The sequence below is a fragment of the Anopheles bellator genome, chromosome 2 (assembly GCF_943735745.2).
Source record: "Anopheles bellator chromosome 2, idAnoBellAS_SP24_06.2, whole genome shotgun sequence".
In the NCBI taxonomy this organism is placed as follows: domain Eukaryota; kingdom Metazoa; phylum Arthropoda; class Insecta; order Diptera; family Culicidae; genus Anopheles; species Anopheles bellator.
This window is the reverse complement of record NC_071286.1, coordinates 23,782,935-23,803,498: the sequence shown is the minus strand read 5'-3', so window position 1 is coordinate 23,803,498 and position 20,564 is coordinate 23,782,935. Positions and strand designations below refer to the sequence as shown.

The following is a 20,564-nucleotide window of genomic DNA, read 5'->3' as shown; positions in this document are numbered from 1 at the left end:
TTGGGACACGTTAATCCGATTATTTGACGAGAAAAAGGTTTGTCTAATCAAGCGTTTGATGATCTTCAGCCTGTGTCTTCTAGTATTGTTCGGTGTTCGGTGATTACGACGACCAAAGAGATGATGTCCTGGAAAATGAGCTACCACTTTGATTCTTGTTTCTCTAACGTTTCCCTAGTGACCAACGCAAAGATTGCTATTTAAAAGAGAACTACTGAAGCTCGGGTGCGCTTCACTTGGTCTGTTGATCTTCATTATTGCAATGTAGTTCGTATAAGATGCTTGAAATAGCAAACGCCGTCCTCAGCCCCACTTTAACGTCGAAACGTCCCTTTTTGAGTGGCTAGTCTGTTTTGAGGACCGACCCCGAACCCGATCTCTACTCGGGTATTCCTCCATCAAGTATAATTTTTGGAGTTTGGAGTTTATTTTCGCCTCGCCATTGTGGTTCGTGACGACCGGTTCCCGCTTCCCCGGTGCAGTCCGGCGCCCCTATCGATGCCGACAGCAGAATCAATCTCCGGGGCGTGTGAAGAAGATTGATTACCGTCGTGGGCCGGCCCTGGAGCACGTCTCCGGAAGCTACGGACGGTGCGGGATGTGCACACGTGCGCCCCCGCTGAGCCAAGATGTGGCCCATCCGGTTCCCCTGCACCCCGGGAATGTGCATATTCTACATTCCGCGAAGTCGCTCCCGTCCCACGCGGTTCCAATCGATGACACTGGCCATCGAGACCGGGGAGGGGGTACGCTATATGACGTTGGTCGGATGTTCGGGAAAGATGTCAAGCATGATTGGCAAAAGCCGAACCACGGCGATGAAGAATCGGCCCATCCCCGGTGCAATTCCTGGTGCTTGTTTTACGCCGGCGGAGGATACAATTCGCATTCGAGGATCCCCGTGCATCGCCGTCCTGTCGTCGTTCTGCCGCCGGCGCAAATTATCCCGGGAGTTGATACGGTGTCAGGTGGTGTCAGGAAGTGGCAAGAAAATCCGGAAGACGGGTTTCTTCTCCCCACAACATAATTTCGGAATTTCTCGAAATCATCGGCCACACCGGAAAAACGCGTGCCGTGCTGAGCGGTTTGTTGGCCATTTTGTTTTCTTCGCCTTCGCTTCTGGTAAATATTTGCCTTCCTGCACCACACTTCCGTTTTTGCTGGTGGATCGGTCTGTCTGCCTGTCCGCTGTTTTTCCTTCGATACTTTATTTCCCACTTTATTGCGCCCGCTGCACGGTGCTATCATGTTGCGGGCTCGTCGGTCGGACGAAGGTGTCTCCGCTGGCGAGGATGTCTCCTTGGGAAGACTCCTTAGGAAGAAAGCAAACTCCACCACGGCAGTCGGCAGGCAGGATCTGAGCCACCAAAGAACCTTGATAACAGTTTTCTCGGGAAGCACGGGAAAAAGTCATTGTTGCCTTTTTTCTTCGCTTATTTTGTTAGCGTTCTTTCATCTCCGGCGCTCCGGATCCGGCCCGCTTCCGGCCGGGAAGGAGAAGTGCATCCTTGGAGTGCGCTGAGTGCTGTTGCCGACAGCGAACACCGCCGCCACTCCACGGACGCGGGTGCAATCATGAAATCACTCTATCATTCCTGTCATGTACCGGCGTGGGCTGATGTCCCGGACCGGACACGGCAAGCTGTGACCAACTTTTTCGGGGCGCGCCCTCCCCGCGATGAACACGTGGACACTCTTATGGCGCGTAAAAGTTGAGAGCCACCAGCATAAAAGATGGCGAAATTAGTTTACTTTACTATCGCCAGACGCCAGCACCGAAACCCGAAATCTAATCGATAGCGCACTGTTTGTCCGAATCGTTAGTCCTGGTAATTGCGAACGCAATTTACTCGATTCGATTTCTTATTTCACCAGCACGCTTCTCTCCCTGTCAGGCAGTGGCCAAATCTGACGATCCGGTACCGTTTGGGGCGTAGCGAACCCCCGCGGGGAACACAGTTCCGGGAGCACACTTCCACTTCCAAACCGCCAATCGAACCGAGGACATCGCTGCTGTACCTGTGGATGTTTGTCGCGTAAAACGTATCTCCTCTTACGGCGGTCTGTGTTCCCTTCGTAGGTGCAGCGCAAAGTATCGGGGATGCCAACGGAACGGCCCGAACGCTTTGGCATTTGATCTTCGCCGCGTCTGATAATTGTCACTTTTACAGCGACCAACGATCCGATGCGGTTCGAAATCTGACATTCCGCGAGTGTCAAAGCAGAGCTACTATTTATTGGGCTTCGAGTTTGCAGCTGAGGCTTTTGACGTGAAGAATGCCGTTCTAAATGTTTGAATTTGAATTACATTGAAAACAATCGTTCAATTGGGAAAACTTTGCGTGCTTATTAATGGCGAATTTTTGATGACTTCTTTGTTGATTGGTTATAAACGGCATTCTATATACTCTAGATAAATCTTGCTCATTTGTCCCAATCGACTAACAAATAGCGGAGTTTTTTTGACATTTCAATAGTATGGATCGTGATGGAACACCCTGTAGGGTAGGAGAAACCGTAGCCAACCGTGGAACGCATTGGACTGAAAGATTAATCCTTCGGAGAGCAGAAATCTAAGCAGGCGTTTCACGATTTCACGCTTCGCGCGCTTAACAGCCGCCATCGTTTTGGTTCAGTTCAGTTCGACATAGTTCATAGTTCACGACATAGTTCACGCGACATAGTTCATTGTAAAACTCCAACAAGCCGGAAAGGTACCGTTCGACTAGCCGACGGCCACACATGTGCACGCGGGTCGCTGGCGAAGCGAGTGACGGTTACATCTTCATTAGTGTGCACCAACAAATGCTCCGCCGACGAGACGAGCCGGCGTCGCAACTGAGGCGCTTCAACCGACTACTTCAGGCCGACCTGAATCCTCCGATCCTGCGCTAGAGCCGGTGCTACCTGTGCCGCGGTTGACATTCATTAAAGTAATCCCCAAAGACGCACACTCAAACGCTACTCTGCCGCTGACGGCAACAGCATCTCCCATCAGAAAGTCCCTCCTTCAAGGAAGGAAGCGATGTCGACCGGGAAGGGTCTATGAATAAGAATCCGGCGTTTTGATACGCAGCACAGCCGGTTGGTTGGTGCTGCTGGTGCCGCTGCTCGGAACTCAAGGACTCCCGGAACAGCCGACAGCTTTGCAAATTAATAACAAATCCGCGTACGCACCGCGATGCCCCGCGCCATGCCATGCCATGCGCAGCGATCTATTTAATCTGATGAAACATTAGCCGGGCATTGCGTTGCGTTTAATTGCTCCGGCGGCTCCGGCTTTTTGCGTTTCGCTCGCGTTAAAGTGGTTAGTAAAATTTAACGGCCCGACCCGTTCACTATACGGTATACCGCTCGCCGTGGCCGCCAGCTCTAATTGAAATTACATGCCGGAAGCTCGAAATGAGAGGGATTTGTCGTCACCGGTCGATCGCCGGTCGGTCGGTGAACGATCGATCGAAACTGCCGCCCGGCACGGAACTCGAGCTTTATGATGAACCGCGATCAATTTTCCTAGAGCACTGTGTCCCGTTGGCTTGCGAGTCTGTGGGAGTTCTTTGGAGAGTGGGGCAACTGAATTCTTGGACTAGAGCTATGTACTCTCCTTTCGGTTTTGGGGATCGACCTAACAGATCGTCATCCGTGTGAAATTAAGTCGTTCCTTCACAACTGTCACTTTGTCGATCTGCCGGCCTTCCGTCATGCCTGATTTTAATAATTTCGAAAGATGTCCCTTTGTTATGCCAAGTAGCGGCATGGAATATAGCAAATGCCCAAGCTGCCATAATTCCAGAGCTTAGTTGCCTCACTGCAGCAAGCTCGAAACGACAGCCAAACGACTTCGGCTCTCTGTAACAAAGCGCCGTCCATTTCTTTGCCCGCCACTGCACGGTGATAATTAATTTAGAGCTGTGTTCAACTCAATTTGATGCCCATTTCTTGCAGGCCTTTTGCCCGGGCGGACTGTCCACTCCACTGCGTAATGAATTCCTCGTTTTCTGCTTCATTGCTTGGGCCGAGCGAAAGCAGGAGGCAGCCGGACACAAAAACAATGTTTCACAGCCCATGCAACTGGTCAAGCACAGCAGTTCAAAGGGTTTTTATGCCGGAGATCTTCACCACAGACCGGGCGCCCCGTTCGCCCAGCGCTCGATGAAATAATTACTGGAAACGTCCCGCTCTCTCTCTCTCTCTCTCGTCACCCTGTCCTGGCTGGAGAGAGGAACCGCAGCAGGTCCTGCTCCGAACCGGAGAGTTCCAGAGAAGTTTGTGAGGACCACAGGACCGCACATCTCGCCGTTGGCATGGTGCCGAGGTTAGCCAATGGTGGTCACAATATGTCCAACAATAACAAGACCATCCACGCACACGAACCCGTTCCGTAGCGTCCACTTGTTACGCACGGGGCTCGAACGAGCTGCTGTCAGTAGCTGTCACTTGGCGGGGAACCATGGCCGAGAGTACGGTCGGTGTCCAGCGGGCGGATAATTTTGCCCACAGCGCTGGCCGACTTGAAGATCGAGCTTTTTTGCTCTCCGCCCGCTAGGTGCTGGTGCTGGCTTCCGGCTGTGCATGTGGCCAGACGTGTAGTATCAAGCGGATCCAACCACACTGCACGCAAAGATAAGACGAACAGCGACTTGAGGTGGGAAGACACGATGGGTCCCGGCAGACCTCGGGGGGGGCCTCTCCGGCCGGGCGCTTTGATATGGTCCCATCTACTGTTCGGGCTCCACGTATTCCGGCTTCCGTTTGTGGTTGGAGCCCTTTTTTCAAGTTCAATATCAATCTCCACACCACCGACCACCGGCCACGACAAAGTTGTGCCATCCGTCTCGCAGATGACCCCCGCCCTCGCATCGACTTCCTCCCCTCCCCTGGCGATATGTCCTTTTGCGTCCTTTTTCACAACGACGACGATCCCGTTGGCGTTTATTGCCGCCAGTGGGTGCACCGGGTGCTGTGTGCCGGTGAACTGAGGTGTACTTTTGTGACAAGGAAAATTGCATTTTCCAGTGTACGGCCCGTAAGCCCCCCTCCCCCGGTTGGCCTGTACCTTCCCTGCCCTGCCCGGCAGGATTCCAGCGGCGCGTCTTGTGAAGCGATTTATTTCCCACTTTTTTCCGTTGCTATCACACCCTCCATCGATTGTCGATGTGGGGGTCCGATCCATTCGACTGCAATGAAGCTCTATCCTCCGCCCCCCTTTGCCACCACCCTCCGTTCTGTCGGTCCTTCCGTGCCGAATGTTTCTTTTCCGGTTCCGGTACAGCCGATGGGTACAGCCAAACGAACATCCCGAGGGGGGCTGGCCCAACAAACGAAAGGCGGCACAGGGGGGGGGGGGGCCCCCCCCTTGGTTGTTGGGAGGCGGAGACGCAAACCGTCCCATCGCTTCAAAGTCGATGCCGATGTCGCACCGCCGGGAGATCCTCGCTCGTTATGCATTTGATTTGTCGTCGGTTACGATGGGCAAATAAACAGAGTGTTGCCATCGGGATAGGCGCACCGAGTGCCGTCCTGGTCCACCGGGACCCACCGATCGATCCAGGATCGAACGAATCGCCCCGGCCCGGATGGAGCTGGTGTTCCAGCTCGAGGATTGCCTTCATCTCCAGCGGTTCGGATAGTTCCGTTCCGAGTCGAACAGAGCACTATTAATGCGTACATGTTGTGCCGCCAGTGCTCGGCAGAGCCTCGCTTTAAACGTTTTATTGTGCCGCCTAATTTTACGCCCTTGATGGGATTGGAGATGCCACCTGAGTTCGTTTGATCCAGTTTTTATCGAATCGTGTCGAGGGTGTGTTTCGACAACCTTAACTTTCGGCAGCAGAACATTTGGCAGCAGACTTAATTAAGATTTTCGGGATCTTTCCTCGCCCTTGCCCGGGAATCCAAATAAATTTTCTGTTTTTTATTGACAAATTTTGTAAAATGTTTCATATGAAATGTTTATGAAATATTCTCTTGTAGGGCTCATAAGAAGGTTCCAGAACGAACAGAAAATAGTTCCGGCATTGCCTTGAAGGTAGATATGGAAGGTCTATCGAATACCCTTCTGTTTCGGAAAACATCCAAAAGAGTTGGAAAATTCCTGACGACAGCACACAATAAATAGATCAACTGAGCTGAACTGTGTCAAGACTCATGAATTATAATAAAAAACAGTTCCCAAACAGGATGCAATGCAAACCTGTCGAATATGAAATGGGTAGCAATGTTCCCGATGCCGACGCGGAAAGTTCTGGGCCAAAGTGAACGGCTCGGCAGGGTGTGTAAATTTAACTTTTCGATACACACTTTCGACCTACGACACGTCCAACACTTCGCATAGGTGGTGCAAGGAAACACCTACAGTTTACCAAAGTTTATCGATACCCTCGGTGAGTGGTCGCAATCGAGGGGCCACATCAACTTCAACAAACTATTGTCCGCAAAGACGGCAACAGAAAAGGCGGGCGTCGGTTGATCGATTTGTTTTCTTTCACCGTCGAGCGGAATTTTTGCTTTATGCTTTCGTGTCCACTTTCATGCGAGCAATATTAGGAACTTTCAGCCATGTTTCGTACCCAAAACAAGTGTTGGTGCAGTTAAAACAAGAAAAACCCGGAGTTCCAAAACTTCCGTTCAGCGGGTCACCCCCCCCGATTGGCGGCCCAGTGAATCGGAATCGATTTCACGGCCAAACAGAAAGGTGTTACACGCCAACCCAAGAAAAAAGTCTGGATCGATCCGCGACAGTGACGGAAACGCTGGATTGAGTTCGGTGTACTCGTCGGAAGCTGAACGATCGAAAAGCGGCACGTGAACCTCGCACCACCCTGTGAAGGTCACCCAGTTGGGGGTTGTCGGAGCATAAAACGTGTGGCGCTCTGATTTGTTCTGGTGAACGAACAACCATCGGCCCAAAGGCGGCTCGTCTCGTCTTCTTGGACGGCAATTGGATAAGTTGTTGCCCGTCCTGGACCTGCGGATGATAAGCTGCGGCGTATGCGAAAATGCGAAGCGCGAAGACGGTCTACTTTTAATTGCTATTTAAGAATCGCGCCAAGCCACCGAATCACTCGTCGGGCAGTTCGGTGTGAAAAATGCGGAACAAGCAATTAAATGCTTTGGATAAATATCCATCGTTCGGCAAACTTTGGCTTGAAAGCAACAGCACGACACGGCGGCCTTTGGAGTCCGCTTTATGGATGATTGGTCCGGGTCTGGGTTCAAAGTGGCAAACGTTGAAGTTTCAAATGGACCCGCATCTTATTCGTCATGCATTTTTATTTCCCTTTTTATCATTAATCTACGCTTGGGTTTGAATACTTCATCCATGATCTCCCCAATCTGCATGGTTCGACGGTTTCACTACAGGAATTTATTTCACATTTAAATCTATACATTCCGTCAAATAAGTACCGGGTATTTGTGATCTTATAGGAAATGCTTTATTCGATTTTCGATTGTTTTGTGGCGTTAGATTGCTACACATGTAAGTGACTTATGGTGATAATTTTGGCTATTTTTAATGCTCAGTTAATTTTTTACAGTTGTTTTGCTTGAACGTGTTTTGTCTTATCGGCGACTTCTGTCTTCTCCTAAATTAATTGACCACGAAGCGGTAATTTGAGTTTTGGAAACAACAAAAAACCACAGGGTGCCAAATTTGGTCAATACGCTGACTTTGGCATAATTAGTTTGTAGTTTTTGGCTAAAAATTCACACACAAGCCACGATCTTAAACTTCGTGTGCGTGTGTGGTTTCGTTCTTGGATCTTCGCGTTTGTGGTGGATTGCTTCACGCAAATTGCGCATAACTTGCAGGAAATATTATTTCTTACCCGTTCTATCCTTTGGCAACAACTCATGATGCACCACGACCCTGCTATTAAAGAAAACTTTAAGCAAAACTGTTCCCAATAGACCAAACTTGGCTTTTTGACGTCCACATCTTCTCGGTCATCTGAAAAAAATTGGAACCAACGATAAGCCAACGATTTTGGTCTTAATAGCTTCATCATAAGCCATAGTTAACATTATTCAAAATGGCCGAACTTTTCACCATATGTCACTGACATGTGTAGCAATCTAACGCCACAATAAATATTGATGAATAAATGAAGACTGTTTGTTTTATTTACAATTTCCGGGTACTTCATGTACCCAGAATGTACAGCACTGTTTTCTTTAACTTTAAGTCTTGTCTAAAAGTAACGTGCTGTCGATCGATCGTAGATTTGGCAGAATTTACGATTTATTCTAGGATTTTAAGAACATTTTGCGATTTACACTCGTTGTACTGATATTTACGAATTGAACATGAACAACAGCATAGCTCTATAGTTTAAGGTAATTAGTACGAAGGCTTCGGCTTGGGCTTTTTGAATTTCGTACAGTTTAAGGTTGAAGATTCACCACTTTGGAAATAAATTTTTAATATTTCCCAATTTTCTGCAAACGTATAGCGCCCAATTTCGTAAATGTCCAAGTTGTTCCCAATGTTTACCTTTTTTCAGAATGAAATTTGACTATGTAAAATTTGACTTGACACACTATGTAAAATTGAAAGCATGGCCGATATTGTCTTGTACTCTGGACATGAAAGCTTCGCCACTTATTTGAAGGGACCAGATGTATTAAACACGTAAAACACTAACAACTCGATTTACAATTGTCAAAACTTGTCGACGTAGATGTTTGTCATGTTTGCCAGTTTGGTCCGAACACAACCATCTAGTTGCCTTCGGCGCAGTGATGAAATCTCGATTGTCAAGCTTCACTGGGCAATGCTAAGTATTTATCACGAAAAAAATCGACAAAAACAATAGTGTTCTCGGTCGAACAACGAACGAAACCACAATACTACCTGTCAGTCGTTTAGCCGCTTGTTGGCAGCATCATTGCTTTCAATTTGATTAAATTCCCATTCGTAGACCGAATCAACGTCGAGCGAAGAGGAGGAGGAGGAGGCCGGGCCAGGTGGTTGAGATGCTGACGGGCCCCATCAACGTCAGCGGACACCGGGCACGACATCGACCTATGTCCACGTCTTGTTTCGAGGCTCATTAGCCTGCTGGCTGCCGGCAGCCTACACACCTTCCGGTGGCCGCCACATCCGCCGCACGTCAGCACGACCCGCACCGCACCGTGTGTAATTGAATTTTAAATTCTAATACCTCAGCCCGTGGCGACGGCGGCGTGCTCATGAACTTGTCCGAACCGGCCCGTGGAGCCTGAGACGAAGTCACGACAGCCGCAGCCGGAAAGCGAAAGTGAGCGCGAGCGCGACTGGCGATCGACGATGATGCTGTTGCATAACGGCAACGCGTCGTCGCATTCCCAAATGCATCCCGCTCCGCCGTCGGGGGGGTGGTGCTGCAGGTGCCGGGCGGAAGACTGCTGGCGCAAACGCACGCGCGCACACGGCTACGATTATGGCAGTCATAATAACCTCGTTGGCGGCGATTGGCGGCCGCGTATCGCATTTCAGCGACAACCTGAGTGCAGTGCAACACATAAATAAGGAGCAAGGGGCTCTTGGCGCGCAACGCGCACCGCAAGGTTGGCGCTGCCTTGCGTGCGCTCTTTACCACCCCCCCTCCCCGCGAATGTCCCCACGCCGAAAGCCGCTGCCGGCCGACAAGCTGCCGTAAATGAGAATCGAGGAAGAGGTGTACCTTGCGCGATCCTCGCGCGATATCACTCGCGCACGCGCAAGGTCGCAAGGTCAAGAAGCCGCACCGCTGCTCCAGATGCGGCGCGACGCGATCCCGACCCGATACGGAGAGATGGCCGGCCGGAGGTTGGCCAGCCCCAAGCGCCTCAAGTGCCTCAAGGTCCCGACGATTAATGCTGTCATTACGGTAATGAGATGCTGGAGGATGGAGATCGAGATCACTTCTTTGCGTGTTTTATGCGTGCACCCTTCCCGTAGCCGCCGGTGCCGTAACTCAGACTCGTCGGGTCAGATTTATGTGTGCGGTGCCTCTCGGTCGGCTGAAGATCGGGTTTCACAACCAGAACCCCAAGCAGCCCAAGAACACCCGGATCGGGTACGGGCACCTGACAGGGACCGCGTGACTCACCGAAGGGGCTCCTCTTCGGGCCGCGCCATTTGACATTTACCGCACCCGCACCCGGCAGTCTGGTCTCCGGTTTGTGGAAAAGGGCACCCTTTGCAAAACATGGCACCGGAGGCAGACAGATCCCGCTGCCAGCATCGGATCGGTGTTCGGTGTTCGTGCTGCTTGCTGCTTGTGTCACGTTTCGTGTAACACCCCACAAAAGCCCCACCATGATCCCCCACCACCGACGGAGCCCGAATCGATTCGTATCTGCGATCAGTGGCAAGCTAATAAACATATGACCCAGGCCCAACCGGGGGGTTAAGTGCATCCCACATGCCGCGCACTCTCGCCGCTCTTTCGGACATCTATGCTGGACTACTTCATTCGGGCAGCATCGAAGCATCGAAAACGGACCACTTTTTTATACGCCGTCAAGTCGTCCGATGTATCCTTGTAGCCCCATGGTCCCAGGTCGGCGGTTGAGTCGAGTGGCGCGACCTAAAACCGCTACGACCGAGCAAGGCGGCACTAAAAATAGGTGAACCAGATTCAACCCCCCACGAGCCTGCGTCTGACTAGACTTCCCCGAGCAACAGGACGCCCCCCGATTTCGCCCCAAAAGCCCACGGCCAGCCGTCCGCCGGACACAACCGGATAACCCTCGGGGCGGGGGGCGGGCGCAACCGTTGGCGTTGGCCACATTTGACAAGCGGAAAACATTGAGAAACGAGTGCCTCCTCGCGAGTGTCAGGTTCTAGCGTGACGCGCAGGGCGGCATCGGCACCGGCTCGCGTAGCCTTTTCCTATTCCGCACCTTAATATCAGCTTCAATCATCTCGCGGCGTGACCTCAGCCGGGGATCGCCGATGACCCACGTGATGAACTGGCTCCGGCTCCGGGGCTCGAAGCAGAAGAAGGTCGCAACGCCGGCTTGAAGTGGGGCGCTCTTCGCCTCGATTAATTGGCCGGCGTCCTCACCGTTCTCGTGATCGCCATGATTGAGTTCTTATGGCCGAGCCGAGCGCATGAATTATCATAGTTCAAGACCGTCCATCGGGAGGATCTCTCGCAGAGGTCCAAGGAGCTCCGACTCCTGCTGGAAGAGCGACCCCCGCTTGCTGCAGGAACTACACGACCTTGAGGTCGTTTGCAGTTTTTTGCTTGATCAAACAGTTTCAGTTCAGGTCGGCCAAAAAAATGCACATTAATTAAGTAACATTAATTGTATGCGATTAAAGTTCAATCACTCACCTCAACACGAACACCAGAGCGCGACTAAATGTACATGTATCGCCAATAAAAATAGAATCGTCCGGGGGTCCGATGGCGGTCGCCAGTTAAACACAAAATTAATCGCTCAATTATCGCACCACCATCAACGGGCCGTTTTATGGTACGCTACGCCCGCCTCATAAATAGCCGCGCCCCAACAGCACAATTGTTGATATTTATTTTTGTTGCCACCCGGTGGAGCACTTTAAATTATGTTTATACGTACCACAGGCACCGTTCGGAGCCGATTAATGTTACGTGACACATCTGTGCACGTGCCGTGGCGATTAAACCGCGATTGGATTCCGTCTGATATCTGACCCTGGGACCGCTGGGGGCGTTCAGCGGGGGTCCTGCGCTCGTCTAATCATCGGTTGCGCAGCGATTTTTGGGGTGCCAAATTTATTTTCCTCTCCGAACGCTATGCTGTCAAGGATCCGCTTCAAACAGTCGGAAGGTCTTTAAAGTTCCCAAACGGCGCTAACGGGTTACCGATCGAGGCCCCCAGTTGACCATCGGTATTGCAGGTCGTCCTTGACGTGTGTTCGTTTGTGTTTTTTTGCGCTCCGCAAATTTTACAACCATCGTAAACCCTGAACCTCGAAGAGACCCATCTATGAAGCGATCTCCGGAAGTCTCCAAATATCGACGATCGAGTGTAGCAAACAAAGCGCAGGCTGCTCACCTCGGGGGGGCCGAAACGCAGCCAATGTCGTACGCATCGAGAGCCTTTTCGCGAGTCTCACCGATACCCCGTGCTAATTTGGCCTCTCGCGCTCTCGGGCGATCTCTAATAGGATACCCTCCGGGTATGCGAGGTTCGCCGACAGTACAACCTCGGCTCAACAGTCCTCAGGAGTGAAGCCCGGTGCCCGGACCGAAGCAGTCAAGTGTAGACCCTGAATTGGGTCACTGTATCTCGGGAGTCTTGCTTCCGATTCCGGCTGCTCCTGGATCCGCGCACTCCGTTCTGGAGTGGACCGGGCACCTGGGTGACTCCGAAGCGTGACATTGAACCACCACCGCGTGATGTCTACGCTCGTGGGTCCCTCTGCAGAGGCCGCGATAACCTGTACGGCGCTGCCGGTGGCAGGCCACAGGCGAAATGAGCGGTTGCGTTGCGCTCAAGAGCAATTAAAATTATACGCCTCTCGAAACGTGTTCCTGCTTCGCCGAAGCCGCCGGACGGCCGACGGAGATGGAGAGAGGCAATCAATCAGCTGACTCGACCTGATGTCAGACAGGTTTTTCGGGGTGACGCCATATGGCCGTGTGGGTGCGTTCCGAGCCGGGTCGGCTCGGCTGTTTACGGCGTCTTGCGCTGCAATCAAGCCGATTGGCGTTGATTATTATGATTGAACCCTTCTGGGTTACGGTATCCGTCGCTGGGCGAGGCTCACTATTCCGCTACGCGTGTTGCGTTGTGAGGGACTGACACTAGCCAGTCTGCCCAGCGAGGCCTAGTACTTCTCTAGATGATCAAGAATTGTCGAATGACCCAAAATGACCCGTAAAGGTTTTCGATGTTTTCCCATGAGTAATTCCAGGACCTGTAATCAAGCAACTTACCAAAGCTAAAATAACACCAGGGGCTGAAAAGTCCCGAGTCTAAGAGAGAAAACTCGCGGTTTTTTGTTCCAAATTAGCTTTATTGCGAGGCACACAATCATTCCAAGGTCGCTCTAACATCTCAATACTACGTTTGTAGAACGATTTATCTTTTGCCTCCAAATGGGCCCAGTTTCACCGATAACCTCTTCATTTGACCTACATTTCATGCCGGTGAACAATTTTTGAGGTCTGTGGGAGCAATTCAAAGTTCGAAGTTAGGCTTTCCAACGCTCCAACAACTGCTGATGGACCCAAAATACTGAGGCCATCCGGAATGAAGCAATGGATCCATATTTCGTCCATTGTCCTTATATCGACGCAAAAAATCCGGGTAGTTACGTTTGAACCTGGCACTGCTCAGAGTCTAACTGAATCAACTTTTCGATCATTCAAAACGATTTTGTGAATATTCTTAATGTTTTCTGTCGTAACCGCTCCATTTAGACGTCCGTTTGCAATCATCCAAGTTTGAAGCCGTTTGAACCACGTATGAAATCTACAATCCAACGTGCAAACACTTTTCAAGCCATACCTTCCCTTGAACGGTATTTTTCCCCATCAAAAAGCAGTGTAACATTACAACACCGAATTGATTTTGATCCATTGAATTGAAAATAGAAAAAGAAGCGCCACTCTTAGCACAACAAATCGCAAAGCTTTGCGTAAAATATCTCTGAAACTAAACTAAAAAAGCGATGAATGCAATAAGATTAGCTCAATTTATGCGGAGCGGCTCGAGATTTTTCAGCCCACATGCTAAATGCTACCGCCCGCTCGCCGCTTCCACGTTCGGCCTTATCGAGCTTAGAATCCAACACCGAAAATCGATTCGGTTTGTTCGATCACATTCCATTCCGGGCTGCCCCTGATCGGCCATGAAATCCGTGGCCGAACCGTTCTCCCGCGATCTCCGCTCGCCCAAAAACCTTTAAGACGCCATTTCGGCGAAGCTCAGCGGACAGAGTTAAGAGCTTTGGGGCTAGAATTGGATCCACTCTTCGCCGTTCAAACTATCCTCCACCGAACACCCGCCAAGTGTGTCTAGAACGCGGAAATGAACGTCCATTTTTTTTTTTTTTGCTGGCCCGTTTCATCTACCCAATTTGGGAATTGTGGTGCGTGAGTGCGTGCGAATCGAAAAACAACCCTCGAGAGCCTCGTCGCCGTCGTCGTCGAGATGCCTTCGATGGCCGCCTGTCGGCCTGACAGTGACCCCACGTGCCCTAGAGGAGGAGGTAGTACACAGAAAAAAAAAAACGAACAGATCGCCGACGATTGAACAACGGCGTGGGGGGGGGAACCCGGACCGGTGTGATCGGCCTACGGTCGGAAGGTCCACCGGTGGTCCCAGGGTCGAGCAGCCCGAGGGGAGGGGGGTTTGCGCAAGCGAGACGCCACGAAAACATTGAGCAACGCGAGCGCAACGCACGGGCCTCCGGCAGCGGCAGCGCCAGGACGCACGTGGAAGGGGCGACGCCGAGCGCGCGACGCCGCGGATGTGTCGCGGAAGGAACGCGAACCGCGAGCCGAGCCCACGGCGAGTCACTTGACGCACACGCGATCGGGTTCAACTTGCAAGGCTTCCCAGCCGCCGCCACCCCTCGGCCCTCGGTTCCCCTCGGCTCTTTCGCTCCACTCTCGGAAGGACGCACTCGTCGGTGGAGGTGAACTTTGACTATAAAAGCTGGCCGTGGCTCCGAACGGATCGTCAGTCAGTTGTTGTGTACCGCAGCTACGAGTGTTACAAAGCCTTCGCCTTCGTCGACCAGCGTCGTTTGACCCAGTCAACCCCTAAACAGAAACCCTTCCACGTCAAAATGTTCAAGCTGGTGCGTACCCTCGGCCCGGAAGTCCGGCCAGGCAGTGGCCTCGGTCTCGTCCGGGACCACGGCCTCCAGGACCTTACCAGGTTGTCCAGGTTGTCTGATATCGGTCCGCTCGTTTACAGTTCGTTGCCGCCTGCGTCCTGGCCGTCGCTGCCGCCGCCCCAGGAGTCGTGGTGTCCCCGGTCCACTCGGTCCCGCTGGTCCACGCCGCCCCGGTTGCCGTGAGCCACTCGTCGTCGTAAGTCGCCCCCCGGAAGAGCCTCCGCTCCCCTGATCCCTTGCCTAACGCCGGTGTCCCGTTTCGTTCCGCAGGCACGTCGTGCACCACGCGCCGGTCGTCAAGACCGTGGCCGTCCACTCGGCCCCGGTGGTGGCCCTCCACCACGCGCCCGTCGTGAAGGCCCTCCCGGTCGTCCACCACGCCCCGCTGGTCCACCACGCGCCGCTGGTCCACCACGCGCCGGTCGTCAAGACGGTCGTCCACTCGTCCCCGGTCGTCCACTCCGTGCACGCCGTCCCGGTCGTCAAGAGCGTCGTCGCCAGCCCGGTCGTCCTCCACCACCACCACTAAGCGCCCCGCGCCCACTCCTCCCCTCACCCCCCGCAACGGCGTAACTTTTTCTCCAACGAGTCACTACACAACCACTGCCACTACTTTCACCACCACCACCACCACCACCACTACTAGCCCTGCGAACACACGACGCCCCCGGCACACACAACTCACGCATCGCAGCATCGCGGCCATGTAAATATAGTTCAGCAGCAGAGAGACCCATCCCGTGGACCTGTGGACCCAAACAATACAACTTTGTTGAAAAAGTTAGCGAGGTGTTTTTCACTGAATCTCTGAGGTCCGAACTCCGGGAGCACCCGACACCCGAAGGGCCGCCCTTCAATTAAGGCGATCGTCTCATCCGGACCCCGCTACGCCTTGACAACCTTCGAAGCAAATGGGGGCTCCTCAAGAACGGCGAGTTGTTACATCCGCGTCATGGTTTACGACGCTGACTTGAATGGGCGCGCTACACATAGTTTTATGGTCTGTCCTCTGCTCCTCCTTCTGCCGATAGATCTCGATAAAACGATAAATGGATCTCGCTGGCTCGGCATCCGTCGGCTGTAAGCAATGGTCGCAAATCAAGTTCAATAAACATATTTTATGCAACGGCAGTGGGACGCCCGCAGGGCCCCTTTCCGGTGCCGTATCCCCGGGCCCAAAAGGATATCTCAGATCCCTCGGCACACGGATGAACATTTTGCCGGCCCAGACATCGGTGCCTCGGTCGCGTCGGTCAGAAGACAAAAGAATCGAGCAACGCGCGGGGTCCGATGGATGGTAGGTAGTAGGAGAAAAGGGATTGACGAAAGGCGCATCTGGAGAAACTATTCCGCTCGCTATCGCCGGGAAGTTCGTCCCGGCGAATTGGCTGCCGATTGCACCCCCGTTGTCACGCTGCGCCGAGCATGAGCATTGGCATTAGCATAGGGGGGAGGGCGCGTGGGGGTCACAGGAGTACACAGTGTGCCCGTTCGACGTGTGACGTGTCGGGACGTGTCGAATCGTGGATAAACATATTTTATCTTCACACCGTTTAAGGGACGAATGGCTGCCCACTCTTCGGAGGTCAGTGCACACGCATCGAACGGTCACGAGTGCACGGGAGATGCCTGACCTGACCAAGGACCGTCGCAAAATCTGGTCACACGCCAGACACCGTATCCGACACGGCTGGACGGTGGATTGGTCCGCGTGACTGGTGCCGATCTTCCGGACGGGACGAATCTCGACGATGAGATGATCCGTTAAAGATTTTTACCATTTTCCCATCGAGGGGAGCACTAGCCCACAGAGAGAGAGAGAGAGAGAGAAAGAGAGAGCAGGAGCGAGAAGGCTGAATGAATAGACCAGACCAGACAGAAGGTATTGGGTTTCGAGTGTTTGCTCACACTGGTGGAGCGGATGTTTTATAGCTATCTTTGGAGGAATTTTTTTTTGCGAATGTTATGTTATTATGATCATGTTATCTTTTGTGCTCTTTGGTGAAAATATCCCACTGTTACATCATTGAAGGAAATTGATGGTTTTTGAGCATTCAAATCGCGTTGTGGAGCTGTATCTAAACAGCTCTGTACAGCTTTCGGCCACGGGTTCACCACATTTCGACCTGTTCTTTCAGTGAAGTGTTACGGCTTGTCATTTATCTTTTAATATTCTCAGCTTGTCGGTTACTGCAACTTCGTTTTCACAACCTGTCGATGTTTCAAACCACCAACCAAGAGTAAGGAAACATTCGACATTACACATCGCAATCAATCATTTCCATTGATCCGTTTGTGTTTCGTTGACAAAGAAAAGCGTTTAATCTTCTTGCTCATTTTTATCGAATGAATTTGCCGGCTGACTATCAATGTAAATTACGCTAAGCAATGCCTATCGGTCAGGGTGAAGCTATCGGTTTTTCCTCTTTCAACGCTTTTCCTAGCTTTTTCCGGTACGCCACAAGGTATGCAATAGAAACAGAAATTATGTTTCATGTTACCGTCACCTTTCGGATTGAACTCCTTCGAGGTCTCGTCGAAAAGTGAACCGAGGTAATCGAAGCAGACGTTGATAAAAATTGAGCGAAAGCATGCTTAGGTTTCCTCAACGGAGTGCATCGGAGCAGGCTTGGACTACAACTGAACGCCGTTACCAGAGTGTTCATTTCACCCGTTTCAAAGTAGAGGTATATGCTCTAGACTCTGTTAAAATTAAATTTGAAAACAAACTGCCCCTGCTGAACCGGGATAGCTGTTTAAATGCCGAACAAAATGGCTACCATCGACTCGTGAGGACGACACAATAATTGTTGTAATTCGACAAGGGGCGAACAAAATCCCCAACGGATTCAAACCGAGCACGAATCGAAATGGACTAAAGAATCGCCTCGCAAAATCTCGGCTACGCAGTATGGCCGTGTACGTGGGACAATGTGATCATACCAAAAAAAGGCTCCCACGAGCGCAAACGAGCAATGATTTACAAAATCAAAACTTCCCATCAATCAGTACGTGAAATTTTTTTTTTTTTTAAATGGCATCGGAACGGAAACCCTAGATCCGGTATTTTTTCCTCTATTCCCGTTTCCGGTGTCAGTATGGTCACTAAAATATTTCGTAGCCGAGTCCGGTGACACTATCGGGCAGTGTGGCCGGCCATTGCCGTCGTTGCCCCGATGGTCCTGCGAGACCGCATTTTCGCACCCCGTTCCATCATTGTTTACGCTACTTTTTGGCCATGTTTTTCATCGTTTTGCCTGTTTGGCCCCCGTTGAACATCAAACTAATTACTGGCGCAGAGAATGGCAATAAAAAAAACGCGAAACAACGCGAGCGTGGCCACCACTTTCGTGGAAAGAGAAAAGGAACAGCCCGAACGCTGTCCCTGTTACCGGAAGCTCAGAGTGTGTGCGGTGTCCAGGTTCGAGTCGTCCTCGACTAAAACCGGGCGAAAGAGACACCGACACGCCAGAGTTGCTTTGGGCTATCTTTCTCTCTCTCCCTCTCTCTCTCTCTCTCTGTCTCTCTCTCTCTCTCTCTATCTTTCTCTGACAGCGGTCCCACTCGAGCCACAATGTTGCCGGGGCGTGTAGAATGTTAGCAACTTTCGCAACATGGCCACATGAAAACAGCCGCAAGCGTAACGAGTGTGTCACCGGCAGTTCGCTGCCATTCCCGGTTCGGGCGTGAGGGTCCTGAGAGGCGGGAGGGAAAATCAATGCCCCCAATGCCACCCGCGCCACTGCCGGCCACCGGGTCCGGTAGTTGACCACACCGCTTAGCCGCGATTTTCCGATCGGTGGAAATTTTAGAAAGTTAGTTAGTTTAGTTCGCCTCGTGCCGTTCCCCGGGACGAGTAGCAGGATTCTCGTCCCGGGCCCGGTCCGACAGCTCGAGGTATCCAGTAGCGACAGTGCCAGTTCGGTGGACAACCCCCGTGTGCTGTCCGCCGAAGTGACACCACTCGCCGCTCCAGGAACCGGAAGCCGCCGGACGTTGGACCGCATTGTTAGAGGTTGGCCCAAAACTCTACCCAAACTCGGGACGCTGAGCTGGGCTGGGCTGGTCCGGGCGCGGTCCGGAATTCTCCCGTCTGCAGCTCGTCACATCGGTTTCGGTTGCGGTGTGCTCCTGATACACTATCTACCGGAGGCACCGGTGGCCGCAAAAATGCATTCCCATCCACCGGCACCTTTCTTCGCTAACAGATTTTACCATTAATTGATGGACTTGGGGATGGTTGGATTATGGGGTTTGGCAACGCAAATTAGTTATTGGAATTTGGCACTGGCGTATGGAGGGCGGAGGGTGCGAGGCCAGTATCCAATGATGCGCTATCGTGCAATACCACAAAGGGGAACCATTTCCGAAGGACATTTTATGGCAGCGCCTTAACATGCCCATTCTCCGATGTAATCTCACCGTTTAGCCCTTTCGTTTCGACGCTTTGGTTTAAAACTGGTGATTTTGGCTGAACCTGAGCCTGAGTGCCATGGGAACGATTAGAAATGTGTCTCACTGAGTTCCACATTGATTGAAATAAAGAGACAATGAAAGAAAGAAAATCATTTGCGAGAAAAGGCTTGCACGGCAGAAAAGAAAGGGGTTCTTGTACCGAATCATCGATGGTGATTAAAGGTGGATTTGTTACGAGAATCCTAGACGCAAAAAGTTCAGGGTACCCAGGATACAGCCTGGTGAACCATGTCCATCGCATCCAAAGTGCATATGGGAGAAAGTAGCAGCTAACGTCGAACAATTAACGAGTTGAAACCGCATTAATTAATTCAAAGTCTCAATCTTAACTTAAAATGCTGAAATGGTCATACAAAAAGGCTGTGGAAGTGCGCTGTCCATACCATAAGTATTGACACTTTAAGGTACCCTTTGTGAAGTGAAAAGTTTTAATGAAACCTCATGTTACGAATAACTTCCAGGAAACTTCCCTTTCGAAACAACGCATTTCTTTAATGGCCGCTAGTGTCATAGATTGGCCTGCAGTTAATTTTTGCCCGCTCGTGAAGCTTTGAATCAAGGATCGGTGTTTCTCGGTCAGCTCTGGAGCATCACCTATTGAACCGTGGCTGCCCACAGACACACTCATAATCGCAACGAAAATTAATTATCGCGCATTTACGATGTTTGCGAGGCCGTTTCGGTAGCGGCCAACGGAGAAGGCGGATGGCTGGGGCCGGTTCTCGCTCATCTACTGGAATGCTGCTGAACTGCAGCTGCAGCTGCTGCATAGGTAAAGGTCAAAGGTAACGCATTCAGCATCGGCAGCGAACCGGAAAAAGGATGCCAACCAACCTCTCACACTGCACTCACAATGTTGCCGAGCAAACCGCAAAGGGGTTGGCCAGCACCGTCGGAGCCCACGCGGTCCTTCGCCCGGTCCCCGTGCATCGGCCACCGTCAAGGGAGTAGCATAATTTTTCACAACCCCCAGTCCCTCGGCACCGGCTTCCGAAGCCGTACCATCATTCGATTCCGTGTAAATCCGCGTACAAACGCCGGACTCGCTGCAACGGGGTGACCATTTTTGTGCAAGAATCTGCCGGCCTCCGGGATGCGTGCAGCGAGCGGTGGAGTGCCGAAACACTTCAAGTGCATGACATTCCAACATCCAGCGGTTGCCATTGCTTTTTGGAGCCCCGGCCCGGGATTGGTTCTCAATGGAATCTCCGATTGCTATTCGGACGTCATCCGCACTCCGGCATATCGATCTCGGACTCGACATCGGCACGGTCGCCGCTCG

General features: G+C 51.8%; 2 protein-coding genes across 2 annotated transcripts in view; both read left to right on the top strand.

The window, feature by feature from the left end:
* The window catches only part of LOC131208612 (neuropeptide SIFamide receptor-like), a 76,820-nt gene that overhangs the window by 53,382 nt on the left and 2,874 nt on the right, over positions 1–20,564 (top strand). The window lies entirely within an intron of this gene.
* Positions 14,660–15,556, top strand: LOC131208613 (larval/pupal cuticle protein H1C-like). The gene is made up of 3 exons (XM_058201413.1): positions 14,660–14,767; positions 14,887–15,002; positions 15,077–15,556. The coding sequence occupies exons 1-3, from the start codon at positions 14,756–14,758 to the stop codon at positions 15,333–15,335; spliced, it is 387 nt and encodes a 128-aa protein (XP_058057396.1). The 5' UTR covers positions 14,660–14,755; the 3' UTR covers positions 15,336–15,556.

Bases quoted from the DNA above. Each gene is read 5' to 3' on its own strand.
- LOC131208613 (XM_058201413.1), top strand. The intron at 15,003-15,076 runs GTAAGTCGCCCC...TTCGTTCCGCAG, and splicing joins GCCGTGAGCCACTCGTCGTC to GCACGTCGTGCACCACGCGC.